Genomic DNA, 27,755 nt, shown 5'->3' with positions numbered 1-27,755 from the left:
CTCGCAGCAAGGGGGCAGCCGCAGCACCAGCGAGGGCGCAGCCCATCTGGCTCCCACCTCTTGGGGGCGCGGGACTCCTGCCGCCCTCCTTCCCCACCACAGTCGCTCCGTTTACCGGACCACAGGTAAGGTCATGCTTCTCTCTTCCTTCTTGGCAGCGCGGAAAGTGTTTGGGTCGGAGCGTCAAGGCTGGAGTTCTAGTCCCTTCTCTCTGGGCCTGTTTCCCCTGGCGAGCGCGGGGGCTGGAGATCCCCGCAGTTCCTCCTGGGGGATGTTTCCTGCCCGGTGAAGCCCCCGCCTGCCGTCTCCGGGGCCACAGGCCTTGCTTTTGTGGTTGTTTCCTGTTTTTGTCCTCTCCCTTCCTCTCCTGCTGTGACACCTGGGTGACCGATTTAGAAGTGTGGTGTTGTCTCCTGGTCCCACGTGGGTATCACCAGAGCCGGCTGAGCGGGGCCGGAGCTGAGGCCCAGTTGAGGCATAGGGGGAGGCACAGTCCTCTTCGCCTGGGGATTGCATCTGGGGTTCGTGATGAAATCCTTCCTGCCTCTGTTAGAGGCGGACGGCTCACATTCCCATGGAGCCTCTTCTGTCTAGACATAGAGGAATTTCTCTTTTCTCTTTGTATTCTTTTGTAAAATTTGTGACACATATTGTACACATATGTAACATACGAGTACATCATACAGCAGGATGATATAATGAACAGCCCTGAACCCACCACTCGGCACAAGGATGAAATATCACTAAATCTTGCATTTAGTGCAGAGGTACCCACCCTACCAAATTTTGTTTATTGTTCCCTTGCTTGTTTTTTTTTAGAGCTTTATCACATATGCATGCCTATTTATTTTATTTTATGAAACAGTTATATAACATTTACTGTGTGCTAGGCACTGTTTGTTTTTTTTTTTTTAATTTTTTTTTGTGAGGAAGACCAGACCTGAGCTAACATCCAATGCCAATCCTCCTCTTTTTTGCTGAGGATGACTGGCCCTGGGCTAACATCCGTACCCATCTTCCTCTACTTTATATGGGCTGCCGCCACAGCAGAGCACGTGCACTTAACCGCTTGGGCCAATGGGCCGGCCCCTAGGCACTGTTTTAAATACTTAAAAATATTAGCTCATTTAATTTGTTTAATCCACACGGCCACCCTATGAGGAAGGTACTATTATTAATCCCATTTTACAGAAGAGGAGACTGAGGCACAGAAAGATTAAGTGACTTGCTCAAGGTCACACAGATAGTAAGAGTGAGCATGGAACATGTCTCCTGGTTCTTAGTGCAAAAATTTCTCTAGGGCATATGTGTAAGAATGGAATTGTAGGTTATAGGGTATAAGAATATTCAGTTTTACAAGATAATGCCTAATTATTTCCTAGAGAACCAGTATACACTCTCACCAGCAATTATAAGAGTTCCTATTGACCTATGACCTCTCCGACAACTGGTCTTGTCAAATTTTTTAACTTTTGCAATCTAGTAGATATAAAATGGTATCCCATTGTGGTTTTAATTTTAATTTCCCTGGCTACCATTGAGTTAAAGCGTCTTTTCATTTGTTTAGACATGTTTCCTTTTCTTTGAAATGTTTATATGTATTTTTAATGTAATCAAAATTATCAATTGTTTCTTGTATGTTGGTGATATTAGGATTTCCTTGCTTAGGAAATCCTTCCCTGCCCCAAGGACATAAAAATACTCTCCCATGTTTTCTTATAAAAGTTTTTAAAGTGTTCCTTCGCATATAAATTCTTAATTCAGATGGAGTTGATTTCTACCTTTGGTGTGAGGTAGGGATACATTTTCCCCCCTTTTCTCCATATGGTTAATTGATCCAGCATGATTTATTTGAGAGACCCTTCTTTCGTCCAATGCTCTACAATGCCGTCTTTGTCATGTGTCAAAATTTCATACAAGTTGTTTCTGGGCTCTTTATTCTGTTCCATTGGTTAATTTGCCTACATCTACACTAACACCGTATTTTATAGTAAGTTTTCATATCTTATAGAGCAAATCCTCTCGCCTTATTATCCTTTAGGGTTGTCTTGGTCCTTTCGTTCTTTGACATAAATTTTAGAATCAGCTTTTAATTTCCATGAAAAACTCTATTGAGATTAATTGGAATTGCATTGAATCGGTAGATTGGTAAGGGGAGAATTGACATCTTTATAATATTGAATCTCTTATCCATGAATATGGGCTTTCTCTCAATTTACTTAGATTGTATTTAATGTCTTTCAATAAAGTTTTATAACTTTCTTACTCTAGGTCTTGTACACGATTTGCTAGATTTATTTCTCTTTTTTTGCCATTATAAATGGGGTGTTTCTTAAATTATATTTTTGTATGTTACTGATATGCACAAAAGCAACTTATTTTTAGATATTGATCTCATAGCTAACTGCCTTGCTAAAATCTCTTATTATTTTGAATCACTTGTCTGATCATTCTTTTGGATTTTCTACTTAGGCATTCATATCATATGAAAATACTGATGGTTTTGCTCTTTTCCCATCTTTAGGAGGTTTCTTTTAATTTTTTTTTCTTGTCTTACTGCACTGTCTAGGACCTCTAGTGCAATGTTAAATAGAAGCAGAGATAGTGGGCATCCTCATCTGGTTCCTGATTTTAAAGGAAATGATTTACTTATTTCCTAAGATTTACCCATGGAAAATAATATATATGTAAGCTTTTTGTAAGTTCTCTTTATTGGGTTAAGGAAGTTTCCTGTAATTTGCTAAGAGCTTTTATCAGGAAAGGATGTTGAATGTCACCATTTTATCCCCCAGGATCTGTTGAGATGATCATATGTTTTTTCTTCTTAAATCTGTTAATGAAAGTTTTTAGTTTGGGCTCCTTCAAAAGGAGAGCCTGGAACAAGGACTTAGGTTCAGGTAGGTTCTTCAAGAGGTGATTCCAGGAAGCATGGAGCGAAGGAGCAGGGAGACTGAAACAGGGAAGGAGGAAAAGCCAACTGAAGGTGCATGACTGATGTCACAGCTGTAGGCAAAGGGAGCTCAGTTCTTTCTGGACCTTTGATAAGCCTACAAGATGCCCCCCAGGATTGCCCACTGAAAGAAGGAGGCTGAAGGTCGTTTCCACCAGCTCCTGTCCCCTCATTGGTTGAGGGTTGCATCTTAGGGAACTTAACTCTCCCACACTTCTGGGAAACACTAGCAAGCAGATAAGTGGCTCTTAAAGCATTGAAGAAGACCCTGAGGCAAAAAGCGAAAAGAAACATGGTATAAGCTTGAAGTGGGACACTGGGAGGGTAAGGTTTGTCTAAGCTTACACAAAATTATCCACTGTAAGTGCAGCCGTGTCTTGACACGAGTACAGCCATGTTTGGCCACTCCATTGACCTACAGCCATCAGCACAAAAAGAAATATAAAAGCTGCTTTCTGTGTGGTGGGAACCGGCCTCTTCCCGGGAACTGGCCTTTCTCCCACGGAGAGAGTTGCAAGTTGTAACATTTCAAGGCTCTTGGAGCGTCGTAGCCCGGAATGGACTGGCCATCTGTGCCGGGCTGAGACGATAACCAAAGAGAACAATACACGTACACAACTACTGGGCTGGGACGTTAGCCAGGGGGCTCAGTGCACGTACGCCACTGATAACCATTTTGTGCATGGAAACACTAAATGCTTGCTCTGCAAACTCTGTAATTGCTTACTCTGAAAATTACTGATGGTATAAAAACTGCTAGAAACTGAGCCCCGGTGAGAGTTCCACCTGTGGAAGGGACACTTTGCCCAGGACGTGTGATCCTTGCCCAGCCACGTCGATTGACAGGGCTCTCCCGGCAGTGGGGCGTGGATATTATGAGTAACTGATTTGATGTGAAGTAATTGATTTGATATGAAGTAATTGATTTGATGTGTTCTCTTTTCGGTCAACCTGATGTTTCTCTTTCCGGTTGATTTGTGTCATATCTCTTCAGCCGATGTGGGTGTTTTCCCTTTCCAGTAGGGCTGATGTTTTTCCCTCTTAATATTTGACCTATTTGGATCTGTTTGCAGACTATCGCCTTTACTATCCTCTATATAATAAAATATACCTTCAGTCCATTTGTTTGGAGTGGAAAGTGTCTTTTACATCTCCGATCGAATCCCCGAACCTCTCATAACAAGCCGATATCAGAGGAGGGCAGAAGTCATGTGACATAGAGCACCCGAGTCTACTATTACCAATGTAATAAATGATATTTGTAGGTTTTTATTCTCTTGTTAGACCACCTTTGCATACCTGAGATAAGCCCAACTTGGATGTGATGTCTTATATTTTTAATACACTACTTTATTTGATTTGCTAGCATTTTTCTTATAATTGTTGCATCTATATTCACAAGTGAGACTGGCCTCTTCTTTCTCAACCTATACTTGTCTCATTTTGGTATTAAGGTTACACTGGCCCCATAGAGAGAATTAGAGAATGTTCCTGATTTTTCCCTCCTCAGAAAGAGTTTTTTATACGATTAGAATTACTTCTACTTAAACTTCTGTAAAACTATCTGGACTTTGTATTTTCTTTGTGGGAAGATTTTAAATTACCAATTCAATGTCTTTAACAGTTAAGAACCATTAGGGCTTTTTATTTCTTCTTAAATCAGGTTTGGTAAGTTATATTTTTCTAATATTTGGTCTACTTTGTTTCATATTTCTTGGCATAGGTTATTTATAGTCTTCTTTTTTATTTTTAATTGTGGTAAAATACACATAACATAGAATGTACCATCTTCACCATTTTTAAGTGTACATTTTGTTGTGTTTAAGTACATTCACATTGTTTTGCAACCAATCTCTGGAACTTTTTCATCTTTACAAAACTGAAGCTCTACACATTAAATAACAACTTCTTGTTTCCCCTCACTCCAGCCCCTGGCAACCATTGTTCTTCTTTCTGTTTCTATGAATTTGTATTGTGTTCTTTTCAACCTTGTAGTTATGTTCCCACTTTCCTTCCTAATAATGTTTATTTGTGCTTTCTTTTGTTTACAAACAGATTTCACCAGAGATTTGCCCATTCTGTTAGTTTTTTCATAGAACTAACTTTTGGTTTTATTGGTCCTGTCTCCCATATCTTTGTTTTCTATTTTACTGATTTCTGCTCTTTTTTATTCCCCTTTGTGTTTACATTGTTGTTCTAATTCTAACTTCCTGACTACTTACTTAAATTGGATACTTATATCAAACACTTTTCTAATACAAGCATTTAAGGTTATAAATTTCCCTCTAAGTACCACTGTTCATCCATCCTATAAATTTTAACATATGATATTTTCATTATCACTCAAGTTTAAGAATTTTAAAATGTGTTATTACTGCTATTTCTTTGACCCGTGGGTTATTTAGATTATGTTTTTACGTTACCAAGTATGTGGGGTTTTCAACTTACCTTTTTGAAGAATTCGTGTTCTCTAATTTATAGGTGTGAATCAAGCTTTTATATTGTGTGTTTCAGCTCTTGCATTCAGTTACTGCTTTTTTTGTCTACTTCATTATTCATAATTGATAGATGTGTATTAAAATTTTTTGCTATGATGGTGGTTTTATCTCTTTGTAGTTCTTTCAAGCTAGGTGCTTACAAGTTTAGAACTAGTATAACTTCCTGTTGAATTGACCCTTTAATCTAGGCCCTCATTCTCCCTAATAAATATCTTTGTCTTAAAAGTCCTCTTTGTCTGAGATGAACAGAACTTTCCTGGCTTTCTTTTGGTTAGTGTTTGCCTGGTATATCTTTTTTCATCCTTTGACTTTCAGCCATTCTATACTCTTATGTGTTAGGTGTGTCTCATAAACAACATAGAACTGGGTTTTGTGTTTTAATATTTTTAAAATCTAATCTGAGATGAGAATTTAGGAATGACTGAATCCATAACTTCCACTAAACCCTGCTGACTAAGAATTGAGTTTAAAAGCCTGCATTTTCAATAGCAGTCCATGGTTGGCAAGAACCATAACCCAGAATGTTCTCTTCTGAGGTAGTGTGTTTGAGCTATTTTTTAAAATAGACTTTATTTTTCAAGAGCAGTTTTAGGTTCACAGCCAAATTGAAGGGAAGATACAGAGATTTCCTATATACTCCCTATTCCGACACATGCACAGCCTCCCCCATTGTCAACATCCCCCACCGAGTGGTACATTTGTTACATTCAATGAACTTACTTTGACATGTCATTATCCCCCAAAGTCCATTACATTACATTAATACACTACATTACGCATTATACGCTGCATACACATTACACTACATAACATATTAATACACTATATTAATATACATCCATTAGTTTACATTAGGGCTCACTCTTGGTGTTGTACATTCTCTGGGTTTGGACAAATGTATAATGACGTGTATCCACCATATTAGTATCATACAGAGTGGTTTCACTGTCCTAAAAATCCTCTGTTCTCTGCCTATTCGTCCCTCCCCAGCCCCTGTCAACCACTGATCATCCAGCCAACCACTCGTCATTCTTGAGTTTTGTTTTTTTTTTTTTTTTTAGAGATTGGGGGGGGTGTTTATTAAATGTGACAGATTTCCCCCTCCCCCATCCCCAGAGGGAGAATAGTAAAACCTACTCAAATCTTTGTCCTTGATTTTCCTTGTCCTTCCTGCCAGGATTAAAAGCTATGAGTTTCTTGTCACATGCTTTTCTGTGCCTTCCATGATTGAGTCTCAGGGAGCCAGAAACAGCCGGTGAGGAGGGATGAAAATGCCAATGTGTGACCAAATGCCCCCATGGTTCATCTCCCAAAGCCTGGCACAACTGGTGTTGAATCTGCCTCCCCTCCATTTCTCCTCTTCTGGGGCCCCTGGCTGCTCCAGATCCCCCTCCCCTCCAATCCAGTTGGAGCCACCCATCCCAGCCGTCTTCTTCTCAACCCTCATATACCATTACAGGTGAAGCAAGGAGCAACAGCAATGAGTGAGTGGGGGAAGTCACATCTCTATCATTTCATTTCCAAAGGCTGTGCCAGTGGCTCTTTACCACAAGAATGCCCCGCCCACGTGCCCAGGGCTAGCTGAACAGCCTGATTAAACCCTCACTGCATCTGGAATGCTCCTATCTCATCTGCAAAGGGTTTCATCAACCATGGGAGCAGTGGATACTCTGACCTTCACCTACAATCATCCTCGGCGCTCCTAGGAACACATGGCTCCAGCCTGGGCCACTGTCCAGCCAACCCTGATGTCCCCAGTGGTGGTGTACCTAGTGGTGGTCAGTGGCAGCCAGTGTCCAGATTCTAGAAAGAACCTCCCAGCCAGCCATAGCCTGTACCACCACTGAGTGCCAGTCCCCCCTTTATAGTAGGCCTTGGTGCAATCGCTGGGGGCCCGAATGGGGCCTCTCTGGTTGTAGGAGCCCTGTAAGGCTACAGAAAGCAGCCACCAGGACCTGGAGACCCACCCCACTGAGGGCAGCCCGCAAGTGGCAGGGCCCCAGCAGCCCCACTCCGCTTCGTGGACATCCCGTATGACCTCGCAGACAGTGGTGCGGGGGTCACTGAACAGCTGCTCGACAGCGTGGTACTCGCAGCAGGCAGCTGGCCGCCATAGTGTGATGGCCAGGCCCCCCTCCACTGGGATGGCCGGGAGTTGGTGTCCCAGTGCCGGGTGGCTGAAGGCATCGCTCCCGCCGGGTAGTCCAAGGTGCGCTCTCCCAAGGGGAGGTGCTGGGTGGGCCATGCTTAATTAAGTCCTTGCTCAGCATGTGGTCACAGAAGGTGCAGGAGGAGCGGGCCTTGGCCCAGAGGTGGCGCCCTCGGGGCAGTAAGGTGGGAGGGAACCCCGGGGTTCTGCGCTTCACGGAGGCTGCCAAGGCTGGGCCCTGCAGGGGGATGAGGACGCTGCCCTCTCCCGGAATGGGGCTCGCCATCCCCACCTCCTCTTCTGCTTCACTGTCCCGGCCAGACAGTTGCTGGCACACACCTCTGACAAGGCCTGGGCGAACCAGAGGAAGGAGAAGCATGGGCCCTGCGCGCAGCCGGTGCCCATGGAGGGCTGCCTGGCGGAAACTGTCCTGCTCCCGCTGGCGCCGTTCCCTCTGAAGATGCTGGGAGAACAGGAGATAGGGAGCCACAGCGCCCCCATCCAACGCCATTTTGGAGACTCACGCTCCTTCTCTCTCAACTTCGAACAATGTCAAGTCAGCTGGGAAAAGACAAGATGGCGCTGAGCCGGAGAAGCGGAGAAGGGCAGGAGCCATTCCTGAGTTTTCATCTCAGCTCTGTCACCTAATAGGTCTGTGACTTGGGCAGGTGATTAATTCACCTGAACCCCTATTTCCTCAGATGCACAATTAGAATGGCTCTTTCTTTTTATAGATTTGGTGTGATAATTAAATAAAATAATGTATTAAAACCTCAGCTTAGTCCCTAGCAGAGAACAGGCATCAACTACACGTTACTTTCCTTTTCCTTCCTCCTTCTCTTAGTAATCTGATCATATTCTGCTGAGAAAAGGTGACAGTGTGTACCCCCAGAAATCTAAGAGCAGGAGAGCGGAGGGAAGAGGAAGAAGGAGAACTTCCAACTCCTGTCTCCCAAATCCTCTTTCCAACTTGGAAAATCCCTCCCTTTCTGCTTTCTGTCTGGAGTGTTAAAATCCATATGCATCCACTTTCTCAGTTCAACACCTTCAGCCTACACCTGACAAATACACAGAATCACCCTGTGTCCTTTAAGTTGTTCCAGAAGCTAAACTGATTTAGAACTGAGCTTTGTGTGAAGGACAGCTATTAGTGGGGGCACCAGAGGGAATCACGATCCATGTCACACCCATTTGCTAGTCACATCGAATCTTGTGGTTCTCAAAGGGAATCAACCAGAATCACCTTAAAAATGGGAGGATTTCCCTTTCCCTCCCCAGTGGCAGTGACCCAGGGCATGGGACTACACAAGGCTCTGAGAAAAGAGGGGGGCTCTCCACAAGAACACCTTCACTCTCCAAGTTCCCTCACAGCCCATGGGAAAGCCCCACAGAGAGGTGGCTAAGCTATTGCGGGGGTGTCTTCATCAAGCCAGCACCCCAGCAGAGCAGATAGCGAGGGCAGAGCGAGAATGCCCCCAGGATCGCACGTGCGGAAGAAAGCCCCTCTCCCCCTGCCCGGCGCTCCAGCTCACTCCATCAGCCAGAGCACCCACACATAGATTAGAAAAGCAGTAGCTGTGAGCAAACGAGCCAGAAACCACAGACAGACCCTGTCAGCATAGATCCTAAGGACAGGCACAGATGCCAGGAATCACCATGGGCTCAGAATGTATAACTCCTGAACCCCCCCGGTGGCAGCAGGTGGAATCTGTGACCAGATACCATCACAATGCAAAGGCACGAATCCACACCATCAAATGGATGAAGAAATATATTAATACTCCAGACCAGAAGGAACATGACAACCACCCAGAAATCAATCCTGAAGGCACAGAAGTTTACAATCTAAATGACAGAGAATTCAAAATAGCCATAAAAAAACTCAACAAGTTACAAGAAAATACAGATTGACAGTTCAATCAGATCAGGAAAAAAATTAATGAACAGATGGAATTCTCCAAAAGGAGATTGAAGCTATAAAGAAAAACCAATCAGAAATGTTGGAAATGAAAAACAGAATGGATGAGAAAAAGAAAAATCTAGACTCCCTGAATAACAGAGCTGATATTATGGAGGACAGAATTAGCAGTCTGGAGGACAGAAATATAGAAATGCTTCAGACGGAGGATGAGAGAGACCTAAGGCTAAAAAGAAATGAAGAAATTCTCCAAGAAATAGCTGACTCAGTTAGGAAATGCAACATAAGGATTATAGGTATTCCAGAGGGAGAGTGGAGCAGAGAGCTTTTTCAAAGAAATAATAGCTGAGAACTTCCTAAACCTGGGGAAGGAGCTGGAAATACAGTAAAAGAAGCTAATGAAACTCCTAATTATATCACCATAAAAAGACCTTCTCCAAGGCATATAGTAGTAAAACTGGCAAAAGTCAATGACAAAAAATATTAAGGGCAGCAAAGCAGAAGAAAATAAGCTACGAAGGAACTCCAATCAGGCTTTCAGCGGATTTCTCAGCAGAAACCTTACGGGCTAGGAGAGAGCAGAATGATTATTCAAAATTCTGAAAGACAAAAACTTTCAGCCAAGAATACTCTATCCAGTGAAAATATCCTTCAGATGTGATGGAAAAATAAAAACTTTCCCAGATAAACAAAAGCTGAGGGAGTTCATGGCCACAAGACCCCCCGCAACACACACACACAAGAAATGATCAAGAAGGCCCTCATACCAGAAAAAAAAAAGGAAGAGTTTACAAAGCCTTGAGCAAGGACATAAATAGGCAGACAAAATCAGAAAATAGCAGCTCTCTATCAGAACAGGTTAGCAAACACTTAATTATAACATTAAAGATAAAGAGAAGGAAAACATCAAAAATAAATATAATCTCATCATTTTAACCACAAACTCACAACACAAGATGGAATGAGTTGTGACAATAATACTTACAGGGGGAAGAGATACAGGATGGAATTGGCTTAGACTAAGGAAATAAAAGGCTATCAGAAAATGGACTATCTCATGTATGAGATTTTTTATGCAAACCTCATGGTAACTGCTAAACAAATAATCAGAACAAAGATACAAATGACAAACAAAGAGAAAACTGAGAAAACCATCATAGAGAGCTACCAAACTGAATTGGTAGTCCAAAATACATGGGACGAGAAACAGGGGACATACAGAACAACCAGAAAATGATTGATAAAATGGAAGCATTAAGTTCTCATATATCAATAACCACTGTAAATGTAAACAGATTGAATTCTCCAATCAAAAGACACAGAGTGGCAAGATGGATTAAAAACTAAGACCCAACAATATACTGCCTCTAGGAAACATATCTCAGCTCTAAAGACAAGCACAGGCTGAGAGTGAAGGGATGGAAAGCAATACTCCAAGCTAATGGCAAACAAAAGAAAGCAAGTGTTGCCATACTTATATCAGACAAAGTAGACTTCAAGATAAAACAGGCAATGAGAGGGCTGGCCCCGTGGCTTAGCAGTTAAGTGCGCGCACTCCGCTACTGGCAGCCCGGGTTTGGATCCGGGCGCGCACTGACGCACCGCTTCTCTGGCCATGCTGAGGCCGTGTCCCACGTACAGCAACTAGAAGGATGTACAACTATGACATACAACTATCTACTGGGGCTTTGGGGGGAAAAAAAAGGAGGAGGATTGGCAATAGATGTTAGCTCAAAGCCGGTCCTCCTCAGCAAAAAAAAAAAAAAGAGGAGGATTAGCATGGATGTTAGCTCAGGGCTGATCTCCCTCATTAAAAAAAAAAAGAAACAGGCAATGAGAGACAAAGAAGGGCAGTATGTAATGATAAAAGGGACACTCCACCAAGAAAACATAACACTTATAAATATATACGCACCTAGCACAGGAGCACCAAAGTACATACAGCAACTATTAACAAACCTGAAAGGGGGCTGGCGAGGTGGCACAAGCGGTTAAGTGCGCGTGCTCCGCTGTGGCGGCCCGGGGTTCACCGGTTCGGATCCCGGGCGCGCACCGATGCACCGCTTGTCAAGCCATGCTGTGGCGGCGTCCCATATAAAGTAGAGGAGGATGGGCATGGATGTTAGCCCAGGGCCAGTCTTCCTCAGCAAAAAGAGGAGGATTGGCAGATGTTAGCTCAGGGCTGGTCTTCCTCACAAAAAAAAAAAAAAAACACCTAAAAGGAGACATTAACAACAACACAATAATAGTATGGGACCATAACACCCCACTTACATCAATGGATAGATCATCCAGACAAAAAGTCAACAAGAAAATAGTGGATTTAAATGAAAAACTAGACCAGATGGACTTAATAGATATATCTAGAACACTCCATCCAAACACAGCGGATTACACATTCTTCTCAAGCATGCATGGAACATTCTCAAGGATAGACCATATGTTGGGAAACAAGGGAAGCCTCAATAAATTTAAGAAGATTGAGATCATATCAAGCATCTTTTCCCATCATAATGCTATGAAACTAGAAATCAACTACAAGAAAAAAGCTGGGAAAGTGACAAATATGTGGAGACTAAACAACATGCTACTGAATAACCAATGGATCATTGAAGAAATGAAAGGAGAAATCAAAAAATATCTGGAGACAAATGAAAATGAAAATACACCATACCAACTCATATGGGAAGCAGCTGAAGCAGTCCTAAGAGGGAAATTCATAGGAGTATAGGCCCACCTTAACAAACAAGAAAGATCTCAAATAAGCAATCTTAAACAGAATTAGAAAACAAAATTAGAAAAAGAAGAACAAACGAAGCCCAAAGTCAGCAGAAGGAGGGAAATAGTAAAAATTAGAGCATAAATAAATGAAATTGAAAGCAAAAAAAAAAAAAAGTAGAAAGCATCAATGAAACAAAGAGCTGGTTCTTTGAGAAGATAAACAAAATTAACAAGGCCTTAGCCAGACTCACCAACAAAAAAAGAGAGAATAAATAGAATAAGAATAAATAGAATTAGAAATGAAAAAGAAGAAATTACAACGGATACCACAGAAATACAAAGGATTATAAGAGAATACTATGAAAAACTATATGCCAACAAATTGGACAATCTAGAAGAAATGGATAAATTCTTAGACTCATACAACCTCCCAAAACTGAATTAAGAAGAAATAGAGAATCTGAATAGACCAATCACAAGGAAAGAGATTGAAACGGTAATCGAAAACCTCCCAAAAAATAGAAGTCCAGGGCCAGATGGCTTCTCTGGAGAATTTTACCAAACATTCAAAGAAGATTTAATACCTATCCTTCTCAAACTATTCCAAAAAGTTGAAGAAGACAGAACACTTCCTAACACATTTTACGAGGCCAGCGTCACCCTGATCCCAAAGCCAGACAAAGACAATGCAAAGAAGGAAAATTACAGGCCAATATCACTGATGAACATAGATGCAAAAATCCTCGATAAAATATTGGCAAACCGCATACAGCAATACATTAAAAAGATCATACACCATGATCAAGTGGGATTTATACCAGGGATGCAGGGATGGTTCAACATCCACAAATCGATGTGATACACCACATTAATAAAACAAGGAATATAAACCACATGATCATCTCAATAGACACAGAGAAAGCATTTGACAAGATCCAACATCCATTTATGATAAAAACTCTCAATAAAATGGGTATAGGAGGAAAGTATCTCAACATAATAAAGGCCATATATGACAAACCCACAGCCAACATCACACTCAAAGGGGAAAAACTGAAAGCCACCCTCAGAGAACAGGAAGACGACGAGGGTGCCCACTTTCATCACTCTTATTCAACACAGTACTGGAGGTTTTGGCCAGAGCCATTAGGCGAGAAAAAGAAATAAAAGGAATCCAAATAGGCAATGAAGAAATGAAAATCTTGCTGTTTGCAGACGACGTGGTTTTATATATAGAAAACCCTAAAGAATCCATCGGAAAACTATTAGAAATAATCAACAATTACAGCAAAGTTGCAGGGACAAAATCAACTGACAAAAATCAGTTGCATTTCTATACTCTAATAACAAACTAACAGAAAAAGAACTCAAAAATACAATCCCATTTACAATCGCAACAAAAGAAGAATAAAATATTTAGGAATACATTTAACCAAGGAGGTGAAAGACCTATATAATGAAAACTATAAGACATTTGTGAAAGAAATCGATGATGACATAAAGAAATGGAAAGATGTTCCATGCACATGGATTGGAAGAATAAACATAGTTAAAATGTCCATAATACCTAAAGCAATCTACAGATTCAATGCAATCCCAATCAGAATCCCAATGACATTCTTCACAGAAATAGAACAAAGAATCCTAAAATTCATATGGGGCAACAAAAGACCCCAAATAGCTAAAGCAATCCTGAGAAAAAAGAACAAAGCTGGAGGCATCACAATCCCTGACTTCAAAATATACTACAAAGCTATAGTAATCAAAACAGCATGGTACTGGTACAAAAGCAGACACACAGATCAAGGGAACAGAATTGAAAGCCCAGAAATAAAACTACACATCTACGGACAGCTAATCTTCAACAAAGGAGCTAAGAACATACAATGGAGAAAGGAAAGTCTCTTCAATAAATGGTGTTGGGAAAACTGGACAGCCATATGCAAAAGAATGAAGGTAGACCATTATCTTTTGCCATACACAAAAATTAACTCAAAATGGATCAACGACTTGAAGGTAAAACCTGAAACCACAAAACTCCTAGAAGAAAATATAGGCAGTACACTCTTTGACATCAGTCTTAGAAGGATCTTTTTGAATACCATATCTACTCGGCAAGAGACACAAAAGAAAAAATAAACAAATGGGACTTCCTCAGACTAAAGAGCTTCTGCAAGGCAAAGGAAACCAGGAATAAAATGAAAAGACAACCCAGCAACTGGGAAAAAATATTTGCAAATCATATATCCAACAAGGGGTTAATATCCCAAATATATAAAGAACTCACACAACTGAATAACAAAAAAAAAAAAAAACAGCCCGATCAAAATATGGGCAGAGGACATGAACAGACATTTTTCCAAAAAAGATATACAGATGGCTAATAGGCACATGAGAAGATATTCAACATCACTAATCATCAGGGAAATGCAAATCAAAACTACACTAAGATATCACCTTACACCCATTAGAATGGCCATAATCACCAAGACAAAAAATAACAAATGTTGGAGAAGATGTGGAAAAAAGGGAACCCTCATACACTGCTGGTAGGAATGCAAACTGGTGCAGCCACCGTGGAAAACAGTATGGACATTCCTCAAAAAATTAAAAATAGAAATACCATATAACCCAGCTATCCCACTACTGGGTATTTATCCAAAGAACTTGAAATCAACAATTCTAAGAGACTTATGCACCCCTATGTTCATTGCAGCATTATTCACAATAGGCAAGAAGTGGAAGCAATTTCAAGTGCCCATCAACTGATGACTGGATAAAGATGTTGTATATATATACAATGGAATACTACTCAGCCGTAAAAAAGACAAAATTGTCCCATTGGCAACAACATGGGTGGATCTTGAGGGTATTATGTTAAGCAAGATAAGCCAGACAAAGACAGACTCTATGATTTCACTCATATGTGGAAGATAAACTAACACATGGACAAAGAGAACACTTTAGTGGTTACCAGAGGGGAAGGGCTTTGGGGGGTGGGCATAAGGGGTAAAGGGCACAGTTATATGGTCACTGACAAATAATAATGTACAACTGAAATTTCACAATGTTATAAACTATTATGACCTCCATAAAAAAAAGGGAGGATTTCTAGAGATAATAGGCCCAGTCACCATTCCTCTTCTTCCGGCAGTGCTGTTGTGACCAATTCATGACTACGAGGCATTGTCCTGGCATTAAATCCAGACATCAGACAGAAATAGATTAACAAGCACACACAAAAAAATCTCTCTGACAACATCTGTCTTTTAACTGTAGTTAAATTTTTCATCTTTATTGTGATTATCAATAAATTTGGACTTTTTCATACTGTCTTTTAAAAAATTTACGTCTCACTTTTTCTCTCCTTTTCTTCTTATTTAATTTTTTTGATTGATTGAAGGTTGGTTGGTTTTATACCATTTTAACCCTTTCTAGTGGTTTAAAACTTATACATTCTCTCTCTGCCAGTTTTTCTTGAAATTTTACCATGCTCGTATAATTTAAAGTGTCCCCTCCCTCCTAAACAACACGAGGAGTTTAGAATGCTTTAACTGTACTCCTCCCTTATAGAGCATTGCCCAGGATTTTAGTTTTGAACTTTTTAAAACTTCTCAAATTAAATATTATAAATATTATTATTGCAGACGATGGTGGTTGGAGGTACATACTGATTTGCCACTTTATTTTCTCGCTCTTTCTTCTTACATGGAAAACTGTCCTGCAATCATTTTTTTCTTCTTCCTGATGCACATCTCTAAAAGTTCCTTTAGTGGGCATAAATTCTCTCAGTCTTTATCTGTGTCTTTATTTCACCTTGGTTTTCGAAAGACGGTTTTGCTGGGAACACAATTCTACGCTGACAATTCTTTCAACAGGAATATAAGTGATAGAGAGAAGTCATTGGATTAAGATTCAGGCAGGATGTTAAGCTTCCAAAGCCCTGTGGGAAAGACGAGTTCACTTCCTGAACTGATACTCCAACCTCGCCTCCCTCAAATTCTTTCGTACCTTCCAGAAGTATCTTAACATGTCCAGTTTTATTGTCTTCTTCACTGAAGAACTCAGAGACCTAAAAAATAAGTGAGATAGTATTTGCTGGTGAAACAGTATTCCGGGAAGGAATACCTGAATTTCTTCTCTCTTCTACGTGATGGTCGGTTTCCTCTCATCCCCGGGCAACTTCTTGGTGTCAGGAAGCTTTGGTCTCCTCCCTTTGTTTAGAAGCATTTATCATGACATTCTAGGGTCTGATCATCAGGCCCCCAAATGTTCTTCATTCTTTTTCCCAGAAGGTCTCGGGGCCTCATGGAAATAGAGCACTCCCACCCCACACCCCAACTTCACATCCTGCCTGAAAGTTCTGTGAGGCAGAACCCACCTTGTAGTAACTCCTCTTCTGCAGTGACACATATCTAGCCCTGACTCCCATGGGCAGGTTTGAAGGGCCAGACCCTTCTGCTGATGTCCAGCCTGGAAAGCTCTTTCATTTCTACAACACAGAATCATCACCAGCCACATAACCCAGCCCACCCCCTCCAGAGTCCACCTCATCTCACCCCTCAGCTAGCACGTTATCTGTGACAATTCTGGATCACCTTCCCTCCTCCACTGAGTCGGCTTTCCTTTTTATCGGCTTCTTAACTTGCACTGGTGCGAGCACAGACAGCTGCTGGCTCACGGGCGCCTGTTCTTAGGATCAGAAGGGGAAGGGTTTGTTCCTATGAGCTCCGGTTCAGAAAGTCCCAGGAAAAACCCTGCCCAGGCCTAACTCTGAGTGCCCATCCTCGGGGAGTAAGGAATCATGGTTGGCCCTGGTTATGGGGCCCAGCTCTGTGGCCTGGGGGCCAGCGGAGACATCAGTAGAAGGAGAGAGATTTGCTGGGTGAACCCAAGAGAAAAGCCCTCATCCAAGCTTGTTTGGGTTGTAAACCAAGACAGACTCTTTCTTTCTTTCCTTCGCTAATCCATCCATCCGTCCATCTACTGGATGAGCGGTTATTAAACACCTACCATGTGCCAGGCAGTGTCATATCTGAGATGGGTATAGCAGTGTGTGAGATCTGGCTTCTGCCCTCATGGGTGGACAGGCCAGTGGGGACGGAGGAGAGATTGAGGTGTAAGCTATCAGAATGCAGTCCACATGTCTAACAAAGCCATTTCACATGCCTGGTGTGCCCGGGTCAAGGAGGGCCTGTCCAGGTGGGGTGGGAGAGAGATCAAAGGAGGAGGTGGTGGACGGGAGCTGGCAGGGCCAGGGCAGGACCTGCGGGCCCCCGGAAGCCTCACTTGGACACCAGTGGGGATGGAGTCAGGCTGGCTCGGCTGTGTCTGCAGCTGGAATTCATAGGCACTGTCCCTTCCAGAAGCTGTTTGGAGCTCTCTGGGCATGAGCCATCCCACCTTCCTGCAGCCCCTCACAGCAAGGGAGACCTCAGCAATTTCCTTGGGCCTTGGGCTCTTGCATTTCCCTCCCAAGGGTCCCCTGGGGATCGAGCCCCTAAGCATCCTTCTGTTGCCCCGGCTCTGGGGGCTTCGGCAGTCACCAGGGCTGCCTCTCGCTCATAGTGACGTCACTGTCTCCTAAATATGTGACCTTGGGCAAGTAACTTAATTGCTCTGTGCCTCAGGTTCCTCATTCGTAAGATGGGGGCAGTCACAGTCCCCACCTCATAGAGTTGGGGGATTAGTTAGCTAATATTTGTAGAGTGGGTATGACAGGGCCTGACCTATGGTCAGTAAATGTTCACTATTGTATTATTGTTGTTATTTTTGTTGTTATTATTATTATTGTTATTCTGGCCCAGTGGAGACCACAGAGTCCCCACCACAGCAGCGCCCGCTGTCTGAGCCCCTGGGACTGCCCCCTCGGCCTCTAGCTTGGGTTGGGGGAGTGTTTCCTGCAGCCCCACGTGGGGTCAGATCCCTGGGCTGGGGTCACAGCTCCACTCTTCACTCCATCTTCTCTCTGCATCCTTCTGAAGGCCAGCGGCGCTGTCCAGGGACTTCCCTGGATCCGGACTGACAATGGCCGCGCTTGACAACTGCACACAATGGCAACAACCTTTGGCCTCAGCAGCCAAAGAGAAGGGCACAGCCTCACCCTGCCCTCCCAACCCAGAAATGGAGTTTGGCCTAAGCTCTGAAAATGCTGGGGTGTCCCTCTGGAAAGGCCCCATCTGGGGTGCCCCTGAGAAGGCGAGGAGACCTGCTCCTCTCCGGCCTCTCCCAGGCCCTGCTAGTCCAGGGGCTCCTAGGCCTAACTGGGGCATTAGAAGCCTGGATGTGTCATGATCAGAAGCCTCCTGGGAAGGCCCTCCTGACCATCAGAACCCCCCTCTCACCCGTTCACTGCTTCTGGGGATCCCTCAACAGGTGACAGAGCCTCCCTAGAAGTACACTGCAACTCCTCAGGCCCTAACCACCCCCTCACTGACCAAGGTTCCCTGTCTGGAGTGAGGCGGGGACACCATAATCGAAGCCCAGGAAATGGAGGCTGGGGCTTTGGGCTACTGCCAGACTGACCCCCATTACCTCTGTCTGTGCCTGAGCTGCTGGGGACTCTGGTGGGAGCATTTCCCTCAAGTTGTCCCTGTATCAGCTGAGTCAGGGACAGGCTGAGGTTGAAAGCCGAGCGGTGTTGAGGTTTAAGTAGACTTGTGCTGGGCAGTTAGTGCAGCACCTACAATTCCTGCCCAGTTTTCCTTAGAAAACCCAGCTCTCTAGCCACTTTGCTATGGTGACCATGTGTGCTGGACAGGTCCTGACTCAGGATATTTTCTGCCCAAAGGGGACCCCGACAATGCATCCTGTGGGATTTGGGGTTCTCCGGGTCTGGAGCTTGTATGCATCCCTGTCCTCCGTGCACACACAGCACGGCGGAGTCCTGTGTGCACGCACTTCACTCACATGCCTGCACACCCCTCACCGGCCCTGCCCCCTGCACGGGAGCATGCAAGGAGGACCAGCTTCTCAGTGGCTTCCCAGCTTCCTCTGCCTGGATTCTTGCAGGTCTGGAGCCTGGGATGTGGCCTTCCACGTGGCTTCTCAAAGACCACTCAGATAATGAGAGGAAATGCGGTCATCATCTCACAGACGGCTGGGAGTTCTGGGCTGCACCAGGAACCAGGCCATCGTTTCCTGACCCTCCATCTCTCTCCAGGCGACCTTCGGCTGTTCCTTGTGAGCCCGTGGACGCCACCCAAGATGTCCCCTTTTGGTTGCTGGGGCCTGCCTGTGGCCCTTCTCGCCCTGCTGTGCTGCCCAGGTGAGCCGGTGCCTGGGGTTCCTGACTTGGCTCGTGCCAGCCCAGAGGGTGGGCTGCCTGCTCCCCTGGCTTCAGGCCAGGGAAGGGTCCTAGTCCCGATGTTGCTGAGGCTTTGAACACAGCGGCTGACCGCCGTGGGTACAGGATGCTGTGCCAGCCTGGCTTCCCCGTGACCCTGGGGAAGCGGGTAGGGGTCCTGGCCTTTTGGACACCAGGTTGAACAGGCCCCACAGCTTCATGGCATGTGGAAGTGGCAGGTTGTAGAGGCTGAATGGTGGGCTGGATGGGGACCTCAGGAGGTGAAGGGATGCTGCGGTTCAAGGGAAGGTGAGGGCACGCCTAGGTCTTCAGATGTGGCCTAGGGGGCAGCAGGGGGCAGCAGAGAGCATCACCTTCTGGCCATGGTCAAAGCAAAAATGAATCCCCTTCCAGTGGGTCAAGGGGACTGTGAAGGAAAATGCCACCATGTGCCGAGCACTGTTTTGGACAACCTGCCAGGTGCTTTTCAAGTGCTATCTCACTGAACTTTCATGACAGCCCTGTAGAAAAGTGATTACTAGCCCATTTGACAGATGAAGAAACTGAGGCTCAGAGAGAGGAAAGCACCTGGCCCAAGGTCACACAGCTGGTACATGGTGAACTCAGAATTCAAATCCAGATCTGTCCACCTGGAAAGCCCCTCTCTTGCCACTTCATTATATGCCAGTAGCTGAGGGCAGAGCAGGGGCACGCAGGTGTGGTGGGAGCACAGGACGTAGGCTGGGCCCAGCTGGTTGGGATCAAGGACCTTCCCGGTCATTGCCGAGTGGGAGGTGAGTGTTGAGTGCTCAACCTTTATGCATCAAGTACTTCCTGAATGTGTCACACACAGGGCATTGTGCTAAGCACAAAGGGAAACATGCAAAACCTGGGCCCTGCCTTCTAGAACCTTCAAAACGTCTAAGGGAGAGTCAGCATGAATATGAGTCATTTGCAAGGTGGTCCCATAACCTTCCTGACCTTGTGTCCCCCTGCCTTCCTCCTCGCTGAGCTCCGGCCATCCTGTTCACCTTGCTGTTCCTCAGACACACCAAGCACACTCCTGACCCAGGGTCTTTGCACGGCAGTTCCCTCTCCCTGGACCACTGCCCCCAGATATCTGTAGGGCTCACCTCCACTTCCCTCATGTCTCTGCTCAGATGTCACCATCTCGGTGAGGCCTGTGTTGACCACATTTTCTTTTTTTTTTTTTTTAAAGATTTTATTTATTCAGTTTTTTCCCCCCAAAGCCCCAGTAGATAGTTGTATGTCATAGGTTCACATCCTTCTAGTTGCTGTACGTGGGACTCGGCCTCACGTTGGACGGAGAAGCGGTGCCTCGGGGCGCTCCCGGGATCCGAACCCGGGCCGCCAGCATCAGAGCGCGCGCACTTAACCGCTAAGCCACGGAGCCGGCCCTGACCACATTTTCAAAATGGCAATCCCACCTCGCTCCCTATTTTCTTTCCCAGGCACTTACCACCATCTGACAGGCTGGATATTTCATGTGTTTGTTATTGTCAGTCTCCTTCACTAGAATGTGAGCTCTGCAAGGGCAGGGTTTGATCTGCTCTGGTCACTGCCATACCCCCAGAGCCGAGTACAGTGCCTGACACAGGGCAGGTGTTCAAAAAGTATATGTGAAAGAAAGGAAAGGAAAAGGGAAGTGTTGAACCCAGGGCCACAGGGGCTCAGAGGACACAGTCTACCTCCACCTCACAGAGGCCTTCATGGAGGAGGGGACATTTGGGCTGGCACTTGAAGGTCGAGTAGGATCCCTCTCCGTGGAGATGGAAGATGTGCATGAGGAAGACTAATCTAGAGGCGGTGGGCTAGAGGAAGAGCAACCAGACGCAGGGAGACAGCTGCGGAGCAGCCTCTTTGGTCTAGACATGAGGCAATAAGCCATGAATGAGGGGAGAGGAGCAGAGGGTCACCCCTGGCCTTTCTTCTCAGGCCCCTGCCCCTTAATCAGACTGCCAGTGGTGGGCAGCTCCACAGGGCAGGGCAGCGGGGACATCTGCTGCCCAGTGTTTCTGGTCTTCCAGGGTCTGGTGAGGTGTTCGAGGTACTTATGTCGTCAGAACGGCTGGTGGTGGAGCCTGGAATGTCCTGGAAGATCAACTGTAGTACCAACTGCACCCAGCCTGAGAAGGGTGGTCTGGAGACCACCCTAAACAAGACTCTGCTGGTCAATCAAACTCAGTGGAAGCAGTACTTGGTCTCCAGTGCCTCCCAAGACACTGGCGTCTATTGCTACTTCCTCTGCTCCGGGGGACAAAATTCAAAGTCTCTGAACATCAGTGTGTTCCGTGAGTGCTGCGCTGTGGGACCCTCCTCCCCCAGGGCAGGGCCTGCGCCTGCTGAATGTCTGCAGAGCTACTCAGTTACTGCCCCTAGGCACTGTCGCCATGGCCTCCACCTCCTGGCTCCCGGGGTGACAAGGAGCAGGACTCAGGCTATGGGCTCAGAATCTGCTCACACCCTTCACTGGCCTCCTTGAGCCCGCTGGCAACCCTGGCTTTGAGGCTTGCTCAGAGGAGGACAATCCAAGGGAGGCTTATACAAATCTCAAAGTGGGTTCCTGCGCACCGCTCACAGCCTCCTCCCAGCTCAGTAGCAGCCCATCACCGGAACACCCCACGTCCCATGACAAGTAGCAGGGGCACCAGCAGGAGGGCTGGCACGCTCTCCAGTGGCCCCTTTGCCTCATGGAGAGAAGGTTGAGGCGTCACCCGGTGCTTTTATCTTCCCCTGAGGGCTCTTGGCAAATGTGGGATCATCACGCACACACCTTCCACTGGCCGGGATTCTCTCAACATCTCGGCACCAAGGGTGTCACTTGGGTCCCCCCCATTACCGACATCAGTGGATCAAATGAACAGAAAGATGTGTGAAATCTAACATATCATCCTGGAGTGATGGGGGCAAGGTATTCTAGTTCAGAAGGGAATCCAGGGCCCTGTTTCATAGATAAGGGATTGAGGTGGCTATGAACCTGATCCTGGAGAAACCAGGCAGGTCTGACTCCAGCCCCCACCTCTTTAGTGAGGAACTTCACAGTTCCTGGCCCAGTTCCAATGAGCACTCTCTTCTACATCTCTCTCAACATTATCCAACTATTTAATTTTTGAAATTTGTATTTAATTTCTGGAGAGGAAGGGGACAGATCCAAACTTTTTCTGTCTAGTCGGCTGCACAGTTTCTGGACCTTCTCTCTTTGTCGACATATGACCACCTCCATTCTTGTCCATTCCAGAAACCATCATGTCCATAAAACTGTCACCCAATACCTCCTTCACCCTAAATTGCTTCCTTCTTCCTCTTTACACTCTAGAGCAGGCCAGGCCCCAGCCCACTTCCTCCCCCACAAGTCCAGCCAGGGACCTGTGAACACTGCAGTGACAGGGAATGGTCCTGGCTGGGTGGGGGCTGCTGGGACTGCACCTCCGTCCTGACCAGACCTCCTTCCATTCTTCCCTGCAGACCCTCCGGAGCAGGTGCTGCTGACGCTGCAGCCCACTCGGGTGGTTCTGGGCACATCATTCACCGTCGAGTGCAGAGCGCCCGCTGTGGCACCCCTTGAGAGGCTAACCCTCACCCTGCTCCGTGGCAAAAAGACTCTGCACAATAAAACCTTTGAGAAGACAATGCCTGACCCCCAAGAGGCCATGGCCATGTACAGCGCCACAGCCCACAGGGAAGACGGCCACCACAACTTCTACTGCAAAGCCGAACTGGACCTGCGGTCTCGTGGCGGGCACATCATTTCCTATGTCTCAGAGCCCCGGGAGCTTGAGGTCTACGGTGAGGGGGAGCCCCCAGGACAGAATGGGGAAGGAGAGGGCACTCACTCACTTTTGGCCCCTCGGGGGAAGAAAAGACCTTCACTCCACTCTCTGCCAGCTCAGGGGGTGGGCATCCAGGGCCCCCACAGTTAATCCCAAGGGCTCTCTCTTGCTCCCCCTCTTCCCTGAAGCTCTCTCCAAGTTCTCGGCTTGGACCCCGATTAGTTGCTTGACTGTTAGTGAGCTGTGTGACCTTGACCAAGTCAACTCCTCTCTCTGGCCTCGGCCCCTCTCTACAATGAGAAGTTTGGCCTGACTGACCCCTAAGGTGCCCTGGAGCTCCACTGTTCTGTGACTCTAGATAGCCAAGGCATTCCCTGTCTTCAGAGAGTTTCATAGAAGCTCAGTCAGCTCTGCCCAGGGAGAGACTTGGCGTGGACCACGCCACTGTCCAGGCTGTGGTGTCCAGCAACCACATGCTGGTGCCAGGGGGATTTCTGCCCTCACCATCTCATAGAAGCCTGGCTGGTGGCCCGGATCCCCTCCCACCTTTCCCCTAGATAATACCCCATTAGCCACTCATCTCTGCAACACAGGGTGACTGCAGGATGGATGAGGGGTGGCTGGGTGATGGGTGGACCTCTACTCCCTCTTGGGCCCTGGCACCTGGGACCAGAGGACTTCTAAGACCACTGTCTCCTTCCCCAGAGCCCATGCAGAACAACCAGATGGTCATCATCATCACGGTCGTGTCGGTGCTGCTGTTCTTGTTTGTGACATCCATTCTGCTGTGCTTTGTCTTCGGCCAGCACTGGCACCGGCATCGGACGGGGAACTACAGGGTGCAGGGTGCAGCGGCGTGCTTCAGGGCCTGAGATGGGCCTACCAGATACAGCCTGCATGAGCGGCATGGCCACTGCCACAACAGCCACTGGAACTTGACGTGGCTCCTCAGGGTTGTGGTCCAGCCCTGGCTGAAGGACTGTGACAAGCAACAGAGGCCTTTGGGGACATTTCTTTTTCTAATCTGAATACAAACACTTGGACTTAAGCCTGTGCCTCAATGTCTCCTCCTGGGATAACACTCAGTGGCTGGGAAGGGGACCCACCAGGCCTGGACTTCTCTCCTCAAATGTCTCCTCAGCCTCCCTCAGCCCTCTCCTTCACAGGGGCCTTCCAGAGCTCTGGCCAGCCCAGGCCCTGGGGTGCCCCGATGCTGACCAGCCCAGGTACCAGACCCACCCTCATCAGGCTCTGAGTGAATAATTCCTTCTGAGGGAGTGGAGGGGATGCATCCTGGCCAGCTGGCGGGGCAGAGAGACGCTCTGTTCCCACATGGCCCCTGGGACCTCAGGCCACTCCCAGTAGGAGCAGGACATGGCTCTGACATCTCCTTTCTGTCAACAGAGTCAGCTTCCTGTGGTGAGGGTGGGGGCCCCTTGGGGACTGGCTCAGCTCCAGGACCCTCCCAGCCAGTCCTCTCCTCCATCACTCTGGGCCTTCAGAGAGCTGTGGACAACAAAAGCAGTCCTCCCCTCTCACCTCCTGTTCCGTCATTAGGCCAAACCAAGCCCCGCAGCCCTGGCCGTCCCAGAGAGAGGGCTGAGGGGAGGAGGTCAAGGGAGTGCTCTGGTTCCCAGGCCTCCCCTAGCCTGAGCAGAAAACAGTGTGGCAGAGTTGAGCTTCCACGTGGCTTCCAGGCCCTGGACAGTGCTCTAAGGAGCTCTTCCTCCAGAACAGAGATCAGGCCAGTTCAAGGTCTCAGTGTGGGGAGGAGCGGGGCGGGGGAGGGGGGGATGGTGGGGGTGGGTGGGGAGGTGGGACTGATTCACCCGGGAGGAGAGGCCTGGTTGGGTTTGAGGGAGAGAATGGTGGCCAGGTGTGGGCGCAGAGCCGGCAGGCACTGGAGGGGCACTTGGGGGCTCCAGGGCCGTTTTCAGCCTTGTGGTGAAGCTGGTGCGGGTCCCAGGGCCAGCGTCTGTCCTCATGGCAGGCTCTCGGCATCATAGTGGTCTGGGGGGAGACAGCACCCTCATCTTGACTTCCTCCTGCCTCAGTGGACCCCAAGGAGGGAAAGGGAAGAGGACAGGCCAGTTGCCTGCAGCATTGACAGTAGGAGCCCCCTCCCCGTCCCCACAGGGAACCTGGCCATCCTGGCCTCCTGACCCATCCCTAGGCCTGGGCCCTGCTGCCCACCCACCCGGCCCCTACCTGAAGCTGGGGGTACATCTACACCCAGAGTCCCTGTGGCACTGGCGGGTGGGGGTGGGGGCACAGCTCTCCTGAGATGGGGAAGAGAAAAGAAAAACCCCCATCAGAAGTGGTTTCTGGGGTTTTACCCACAAATCTCTGCACCCCACCCCCAGCCCCTGGCCAGCGCCCAAACCCTTGCCTCACTTACGCCCCCCTTTTCCTGGAGGCAGGAGTGCGGTGCTGAATCCTGGCCGTGTCCTGCAAGTGGGGCTGATGTGGGGGAGGAGAAAGGAAAGGGCCTGGCCACGGTAGGGGGGCGCCCAGAGTGGGCCTCGGGCAGGGCAGGTAGTGGTGGTGGAACACCACAGGCCCTTCCTCCTGGGCTTCCATCTCCTCCTCCTCCTCATACTCCTCCTGTTGGCCCTCCAGGTAGACCTGGGGATCGTGCAAAAGGAGGAGGGGAGATGGTGACGCAGGATCAGGCTCTCCCTACCCCCGCCCCTCTATCCCTCTAAGTTATTTCTGCAGATACGCATCAGAAAATGGCTTCTGTTTATTGAATATTAACTACATGCAAGCAAGGCACTCTGGAGACATTTCTTCCTTATTTTGCAGGTGGGAAAACTGAGGCTCAACGAGGTTGAGCAACTTGTCTAAGGTCACCCAGCTAATACGTGGCCGAGCAGGGACTGGAAGAATCCAGGTGTGACTCCGGAGCTGGGGTGAAAGTCCAGCAACCTGCCTCAGGCCTCTTCTCCAGCCCCTGGACCCAACTCCGCCCCATCAGCAGGTGGGGCACTCGCCCCAGGGGCTGTCTGAGGGCCAGGGGGTGAGGGGCGGCAGCAGCTCCTGCCAGCCATGATAGTGGACACACCTTTCACCTCCCAGCATTGGAATCCTACCTGGCTGTCAAGGCTGGTTCTAAGGCCACCTGCTCCTCCCAGGAGCCTTTCCTCATCTCCCAACCAAGTGTGTACTCACACTTTGTAACTCTCCGTGCACGCGTCATAGCCAAAGCTGCCTTGTATTCAAAGTCTTTCATTTATTTATTCATTCAAATGTTAATTGAGCCCCTAATAAGTATCAGGCCCCTGCAGACCCAGGGTACAATGGTGCCTGCCCTCCTGGGCCTGCAGTCCAGTGGGGGATGCACTGCAGGGAAACCTCCTTGAAAACAAAACCTGAGTGGTCTGTATTTTGAGACCCCCCCACCCCCCTCCCATGGAGGCTGACACAGGCAGGGCCTGGCATATAACAGATGGCAAACAGACCCAGCCATATAGGTGTGGGCTGCCTTCCCGCTCCTCTGTCGCCTCGCCTGGTCGTTTTTCTCAAAGCAGGGACCCCAGATGGATCCCCACCCCTGGACCTGCCGGTGGGCTACCCCGTGCACCCCGCCCACCTCCTCACCCCCAGTCCACGCACCTGCGGGTGGGGCGAGACGGGCCTGGGGTTGAGCGCCGCTGCCACCAGGTGACTCAGCAGCAGCTGGTGCATCTGCGCGTTCTGCAGCATCATCAGCTCCAGTAGGTCTAGGGCGTAGGGTTCAGCAGGCCCGCGCCGGGTCTCCCCTGCCCTCTGCCCCGAACCCAGGGCCTTTTCGCGGACGCCCACCCGCCAGGGCGCGGAAGCGGGGGCGGGGGGGGGCGTGCAGCGCGGACTCCCAGAGAATGTGCGGGGCAGAGCAGGGCACAAGGCGGGTGAGCCTGGTGTCTCACCTTCCTTCACGCGGCCCGGCTGCGGGGGCGGCGGTGGGACGGCCCACGGGAGGGGCTGCAAGACGGTCACCCAGGGCTGGGGGAGGGGAGACTCAGCCAGGCTAGGCGGGGAAGGGATCGGGGGTGGGGTGGGGGGGCGTTGCGAGTTGCCTCCCTAACCCCGAAGGGGCCGCGTTCTCCCCTCCGCGCCCCCACGGCGCCCCGTCTCCCTGTCAGGTGTCTTCCTCTCCGGCTGGGGTAGCTCTCTTCACCCCCTACCACTCCCTCCAGGGTCTGGCCTCTCCAGGGACGGCTCCCTAACTCCGCCAACCCCCCAACCCAGGCCTCCCCGGTAAAGGCCCGCTCTGCTCCCGGCTCAGCACTCACCGTCGAGGCTGCACCCTGTGGTGGGGGGCGACCCCAGCTCCCTCCACGCCTGGAAGCCATGGCCCGCAGCCACAGGTCGCGGTTACCTAGGCGACGCCGCGACGCCTAAGTCTCCTCCCACGCATGCGCACAGCTCGCCCGCGGCTCCGGAAGCTGCGGGCGTTGGCCC

The 27,755-nt window shown here is 47.9% G+C and overlaps 2 protein-coding genes across 8 annotated transcripts; one reads left to right on the top strand and one right to left on the bottom strand.

Annotated features, from left to right (window-relative positions):
* Nucleotides 1–24,184, top strand: ICAM2 (intercellular adhesion molecule 2). Its single transcript, XM_004432912.3, has 5 exons — nucleotides 1–125; nucleotides 19,399–19,503; nucleotides 21,570–21,833; nucleotides 23,008–23,328; nucleotides 24,018–24,184. Exons 2-5 carry the CDS (start codon nucleotides 19,443–19,445, stop codon nucleotides 24,182–24,184), a joined length of 813 nt encoding a protein of 270 aa, XP_004432969.1. The 5' UTR covers nucleotides 1–125; nucleotides 19,399–19,442.
* On the bottom strand, nucleotides 22,625–27,755 carry PRR29 (proline rich 29). Of its 7 annotated transcripts, none has more exons than XM_087441415.1 (6): nucleotides 27,587–27,717; nucleotides 27,221–27,296; nucleotides 26,928–27,034; nucleotides 25,711–25,937; nucleotides 25,521–25,591; nucleotides 22,625–25,357 (listed from the first exon to the last, which is right to left on the bottom strand). In XM_087441415.1, the coding sequence occupies exons 1-6, from the start codon at nucleotides 27,644–27,646 to the stop codon at nucleotides 25,071–25,073; spliced, it is 828 nt and encodes a 275-aa protein (XP_087297541.1). In that variant the 5' UTR covers nucleotides 27,647–27,717; the 3' UTR covers nucleotides 22,625–25,070. The 7 variants fall into 7 exon arrangements, with proteins under 7 accessions (XP_087297541.1, XP_087297540.1, XP_004432968.1 ...); XM_004432911.3 differs by having other exon boundaries at nucleotides 25,199–25,322; nucleotides 27,587–27,712; XM_087441414.1 differs by having other exon boundaries at nucleotides 26,928–27,296; nucleotides 27,587–27,719.

The sequence above is a fragment of the Ceratotherium simum genome, chromosome 16 (genome assembly GCF_057802395.1).
Source record: "Ceratotherium simum simum isolate JZ-2026a chromosome 16, ASM5780239v1, whole genome shotgun sequence".
NCBI lineage: Eukaryota > Metazoa > Chordata > Mammalia > Perissodactyla > Rhinocerotidae > Ceratotherium > Ceratotherium simum.
Note: the sequence above shows the minus strand (reverse complement) of the source record. Positions and strands in the feature narration are given on the sequence as shown.